Here is a 6,030-nt window from a genome sequence, read left to right on the forward strand (position 1 = left end):
AGCTAAGGAGGGGTCAGAGTAGGGGTAGGGGGTAGAGGGTGAAACAAATACAAAATTCCGTCGGGGCTTAAAATACGCCCACATGCCACAATACTGACCACATATCTCTGAAGCCACCCGTTCTCGAACCTTTTGTTATTAAAACACTTCGCAAGACCCTCCCACAAGTTGCATACCGCTTGCAGCGATTGCTAATTTCTATGAACCTTCACGATTTGTTGTGTTTTGGCATGTCAGTAAATATAAAAAAAAATCCAGCGAGAGAAATCAAATTTTTTGTGTTTACGAATGCCATACAGCGAAGTACGCCCGCGGCAATAAAATTTGATAACAAACAACGATGTTGTTTTCGCAGCTGAGTTACTTCAAAGACACGAAAGCCGACCCTGTTATGAAAAAGAACCATTAATTATTTATGCATCAATTATTCCCCAGTGAGCGGCAGGTATATATTAGCATGAGGACAATGATAATTATGTAAAAATTTGTCGGTTGGCGCTGTCAATCAGGCAAGGCAAGGCCGCGCCAAAAGGAGTTTTTGACGTTGACGAGTGAGTGACACCGTCGCTGTTCCATCGCCTCGTGCATTTCTTTTTAATAGTGACCAATTGTAAGTCTTTCAACCTCCCATACAAACACATTAACACTGGAACGATTATCATTTCATTTTGTCTTCCTGCCGGGACCGAACGCTCAACATGCCTACCGCATATAACTTTGTGTTTTCTCTTTTCGTAGAGGCGGCCATCGAATGGAAGGGCTTGCGAATCGAGTGGCTCCAAGTCACATGCTTCAAGCCCAACAAAACATTGCTGGTGCAGCTCATTACGGAGCCATATCTTTACAACAGACACAAGCCGAAAAGATGCCTCCGTCTTACGAAGAAGCCCAGTTAGCGGTACAAGGCGTCGATTTACAACAGATCACAAACATGGAGGCTGAAAAGCAAGCGATCTATCGCCATCCGTTGTTGCCTCTTCTAGCAAAGTTGTTCGAAAAGTGCGAGCAATCGACTCAAACATGCGAATGCACTTCTGCTAACTCTTTCGACAGCGAAATCAAGACTGGCATTATACAGATGAATCGAGAAGGAAAACCATTTTACACCGAGGATCGAGAACTAGATAACTTGGTGAGTATAATATGTTTTGCTTCCTCTGTCCTTTCGCCGTTGTACTTTAGCGTTCCTTGGCGAAGAGAAGCATAAGCTTATCACTAGATAAACCCCCAAAGTTTTAGGTCACTTCCCAGGTTAGAATATTGAATATTTTGATGGATTAGACCTTCAGTCGTAAATCGATACAAATTTTGTAATCAACCAACTCTTTGTTATTGCTTTGTGTTACATGTAGTCAAAGCTTCGCGTAGCTAGTCCGTGAGCTTCGAAGCGATCTAGGCGATCTTTTCTCGATTGTTTTCAATATACCCGCCATGTTTTTATGTATTTGAAACCGCGGGTGGAATAGTTTTTCATTAAGAAGACGCACTTTTCGTGTCTTCTAGTACAGGTACCATGAATAGAGTTTTCTGTTTTGTCAACGAACTGAGCAAGTTTTAATCCAGATTAACGTAAGCTTAAAATGGCGCCTAAAAAGAGAATTCACGCCGCGAACTGAAGCTCATGAAGTTTCCGCGCACGATATAAAATTTATCATCATTTATAATAGCTAACCTTAGTCTAAATATGGATTTTTTAAGACCTCCTTTGTAATTGCAGGTGTGAAGTATTTTTTTTAGCTTATGCAATTTTTTTGTGCATGAAAATGATCATGTTTTCTTCTGTTGGAGTGTTTCATATCCCGAGTGAGATTTATAATCATTTCCTTTTAAAAGTTTTCGGTCACGAAAATTGATTCACTAGAAGCTTACTTTATTTATACTTGTGATTTTGTTTTCGAATTAATGTTTATATTAAGAAGTTAAGTATGTTAAATTATTTGAAAAGAGTGAAAGACTTCTCTGTCGTGTATTTTTGCAAGTGAAGCAAATTCAATAAAAGAAATATTTGCATATGCAAATATATATTGAACGAGATCAAATTATTTTCTATACTAAATGTGAATTTGCTTTTATAATTATCACAGTAAATTTGTCAATATTATTATTAACGACTTGCCCTTTGACATAAGCATAATATTTTTGTTTTTATGGCTTCCAAAAGACCTATTGGTTTTAATATGATAAAATTAAATTACCATTTTGTAAAATAAGGCAGTTTTCAAAATTTGTTCCCTGAATTTTGATTTTTTTTTAAAATTTTTATTTAGCTTTGTATGAATAGAATTGAATCCAAACTAATGCAGAGCCATTCTTTTTGTACAATTCTCCAGAAAATTTCCCTTTAAGAAAAACAAATTTTATTGAGGTCCTATCAATAAATTTACATTATTTTTTATGACTTTTTATTGACAGATGGTGAAAGCTATTCAAGTCCTTAGAATTCATCTTCTTGAGCTTGAAAAAGTCAATGAGCTCTGTAAAGATTTTTGCCAGAGGTACATAGCCTGTCTTAAAGGAAAAATGCAAAGCGAAAACTTACTACGCAGTCCTCTCCAGACAGCATACTCACCTGCAGTAAATGTGATTAACTCGAATGTACAACAGCAACAACAACAACAACCAACAACGCCAATCCAAGCACAACAACCTGCGTTCATGCCACAACAACAAATTACTTACTATGCTGCACCAGCCGTGACACCTTGTACTGTTGCAAATGCAACACCGAGCGCAAGCGTGATTGGCTCTCCAATACAACAGCAAGTCGCGACAGTGACATACGTTCCCCAGGGGGTAGCACCTGGTCAGCAGATTGTCATAGCACAGGTACCCCAACAACCAGCTGTGCCAACGAGTGTAGCTTATACTAATAGTTCAGTGCCGACGACCATGGCGTACACGACAGTGCCGGCAAATGTGACGTATGTGAGTACACCAACGATTGAGACTGTCACACCGCCCAGACTGCAGACACACTCTTCAGGGGACGAGTCTCCCACAGAAATCACAGTTCCATCCAGTGTCCCGCTTCCTGCGCTTGATTCTCCGACAGAAGTGACTGATAAGAAAAGAACAAGACGTGGTGTTTTACCAAAGCAGGCAACGAACATAATGAAGACGTGGCTTTTTCAGCATCTTGTGGTAAGTTGTTGAGATAATATTTATCTTTCTAAATCAAAACTGCTTGAATGGGAATAGTTACATTTTTGCTATGTTTCAGAACTGAATGTTGGTTACTGAGGCTCTCCCAGGGGTTTCAGAGAACAAGGAAACATAGCCATTAACTTTTTGGGAACGTGGGAACAAAAGGAAAATGAACTGGAAACACAGAAATTGGAGCAGGGAACATCAAATTCGAAGAAATACTTTTAGGGAACATGGCAACAAAAGGAAAATTTTGTAGGGAACATGGAACTCCCCCGGGAGGCCTTAATTAGTTCTTATTAGTGGAGTGATGCGAGTTTTATTGCAAGTGATTTATTGCTCTCTCTAATGAAACTGTTAACTAGATTATGACAAGGACAACAAAATATTTTGATACTTGTTTACTAAAAACAAATGCTGATTGGATGAGAATCTTTTGCATCTTAAAGCAACAGTCAAAAAACAGTATTAAACTGTACCTCACCTGTGCTCTGATCAGGTGAAAAATGTCTTTGTTAACTTATCATGTGTGCCCTAGTCCACTTGTAGAAATTTTTTGTGTTTGTTATATTGTTTTACACTTAAAAATTATTATTTTCTTTACCAGCATCCTTACCCAACTGAGGACGAGAAGAGAACAATCGCTGCACAGACGAATCTTACTATACTTCAAGTCAACAACTGGTGAGCTGTTTGGTTCAATCCCGCTAAATGTTTTGCATTAAAATAATATGTACAGTACCGCTCAGCAATAAGTAAACAACACACTCTGAATTTCCATACAAAGGGCAATTTGGATTTTCATTGGCAAAAAATCCATGAGTTTCTCAAGGTTTTTTGTTCATTTCTGTCTATTCTCAATTATTTTACCATGTGAAACACACTTTCTGACAGTATAAAATTACATTCCTATTATATTTTATTGTAAAGATATTGTCATCTGACAGTGTGAATAACTTCTAGTTATTTGTATCTAGGTTTATAAATGCAAGACGTCGCATTTTACAACCCATGTTGGATGCAAGCAATCCCGAAGGACCCAAAGCTAAAAAGTCCAAAATGCAAACTAGACCAGCTCAGAGATTTTGGCCAGATAATCTGGTCCCCAGCCAGTTCAACACTATTCCAATAGCACCAGCGCCAGTGACCGTTCAGGCAGCCATGATGCAGGGAGCTGTCCAAATGCAAGCAGTACCGCACGGTACGACAGTCACTGTGCCGCCCGGTGTGGCATTACCAACTACTATAACAATACCAAATGTCCAAGGAACCGCAGTCATCCCAGGCACTGTAACTCTGCAACAGCAAGCAGGCACCCCAACCACAATGGTGGTCGTAACGTTACCTCCATCGGCAAGCCAAATCAGTACAGTGTCGGCGTCAGATAGTTCATCAACTGTCACAACGCACCCCTCAATGATCGCCTCAAGTGTGTCATCGCAAGTTGAAACAGTTTCCGTCAGCAATTTGTCACCTATGTATAGTAACATCCAGCAAGGAAGTCCTTCGCTTCAGAACTCTCCGTTACCAACTATGGTTCAAAATGGTTCCATGGGGGGTGGAGAACGTAACCTTGTCAGCTCTCCACATCACTTGCCGTCCTCAAGCGTTAGCATTGCCGGCGTACAGGACAGTTTGGTTGGGGTTAACACAATTTCATTGGACTCTACTGCAGTTTCCAGAGGTTTAGTGAACTGATATCCAGAACATGTTATAAAGACGCATTATTTGTGGCTTTCTAGCCCAGAGACCCATATTTCCATTGTTAAGTTCTTATAATAATTACTGGAACTGGCTAGAGAATACAGATGTCTGTTGTGTTAATCATGTGTGTCAGAGATTCGTCATAGATTCAAACTGAAAAATTCCTAGAACTACAGATACCTGGGTAGTGTTCAGGGCTTGAAAAAAATCATGTCCAGTCGTCTGGGATAAACAGATTTTCTTGCTGGGCAAGTAACTTTACATGCTTATTTGCCTGATGGGCCAGGGCCCAGGCAAGTCATCTGCCGACAAAATCATAAAGAAAGCAATCTAGCAAGCATACAAGCATACAACTCAACAACTGCCCTGGGAAAGCACAATTGGGAAGCCGCTTGTCCAAGGGCAAGCTGGAATTCAAGTTTTTTACAAGCCCTGACACTGTTTTCCAGATTTATTGGCATTTCAGTTTAGGTCTATGTATGGGGATTACCAATGTGCAGATTTTCACTTTGAATCTGTCAGTTGGCTCTCTTATGGAAAATGAAATGTGCATCTGTTTCCTCAGGCGTACAATGTGTGTACGGTATCTTGCTTGTTTTGAAAATTTGACTATGTACTCATCCGAGTTGCAAACGATTCCATTACTTATACTCATTTACTGTTATGGAGTGTCAATGACATGACAAACTGTTTGTTTACCAATATAAGTTAAACTTAAGCTACCGGTAACTGCAATCAGTTGCTTTAAAAGTGTTTCAAAGCTGACTTGTGTCTTGTATTATGTAAGATACAGCATGCCAAATGAACTTCTGTATTGTCATGATTTGCTTCAAGTTCTTTCTAATTTATTTTTCTATAAAGAATTAAGTGAAAATTAAGTAAATTGTCACTAAAAATCTTGAACCTGCAAACCTCATAATTTTGCAGTTTGTATGGCCTTGAGGTGATGTACAGTCCCCTTTCGACTTCTCAGACCTTGCAATACTGGAACCAAAAGCTCTTTCTTTTCCCCTAGTTGAATACTCCTAGATTTCAGAAACCAATTTTCTATTTTCCTGGGAGGCTTGAGAAATCAGGATTCTCCTGCAGTCCTCTTGGTCTTCATCGATCCTTATCGCGCCATTGGACGCATAAGGCCCCTTGGTCTTAAGGTGTGTTATTTTTGATGTGTTACAGTTAAAT

At 39.4% G+C, this 6,030-nt stretch overlaps 1 protein-coding gene across 2 annotated transcripts; it reads left to right on the forward strand.

Annotated features, from left to right (window-relative positions):
- Positions 1 to 495: 495 nt before the first annotated feature.
- On the forward strand, positions 496 to 5,759 carry LOC144662071 (homeobox protein PKNOX1-like). 2 transcript variants are annotated; one of them, XM_078522802.1, is made up of 5 exons: positions 496 to 610; positions 739 to 1,132; positions 2,413 to 3,141; positions 3,752 to 3,828; positions 4,122 to 5,759. In XM_078522802.1, the coding sequence occupies exons 2-5, from the start codon at positions 752 to 754 to the stop codon at positions 4,840 to 4,842; spliced, it is 1,908 nt and encodes a 635-aa protein (XP_078378928.1). In that variant the 5' UTR covers positions 496 to 610; positions 739 to 751; the 3' UTR covers positions 4,843 to 5,759. The 2 variants fall into 2 exon arrangements, with proteins under 2 accessions (XP_078378928.1, XP_078378927.1); XM_078522801.1 differs by lacking the exon at positions 496 to 610 and having other exon boundaries at positions 617 to 1,132.
- Positions 5,760 to 6,030: the final 271 nt, after the last annotated feature.

This window comes from Oculina patagonica, chromosome 8 (assembly GCF_052425735.1).
Source record: "Oculina patagonica isolate OP01 chromosome 8, crgOcupat, whole genome shotgun sequence".
Classification (NCBI taxonomy): domain Eukaryota; kingdom Metazoa; phylum Cnidaria; class Anthozoa; order Scleractinia; family Oculinidae; genus Oculina; species Oculina patagonica.

Excerpts from the sequence above, each read along its gene's own strand:
- LOC144662071 (XM_078522802.1), top strand. The coding sequence starts at position 752 with ATGGAAGGGCTTGCGAATCGAGTGGCTCCAAGTCACATGCTTCAAGCC. Across the intron at positions 1,133-2,412 it reads ATCGAGAACTAGATAACTTG|ATGGTGAAAGCTATTCAAGT; the intron begins GTGAGTATAATA and ends TTTTATTGACAG. Across the intron at positions 3,829-4,121 it reads ATACTTCAAGTCAACAACTG|GTTTATAAATGCAAGACGTC; the intron begins GTGAGCTGTTTG and ends ATTTGTATCTAG.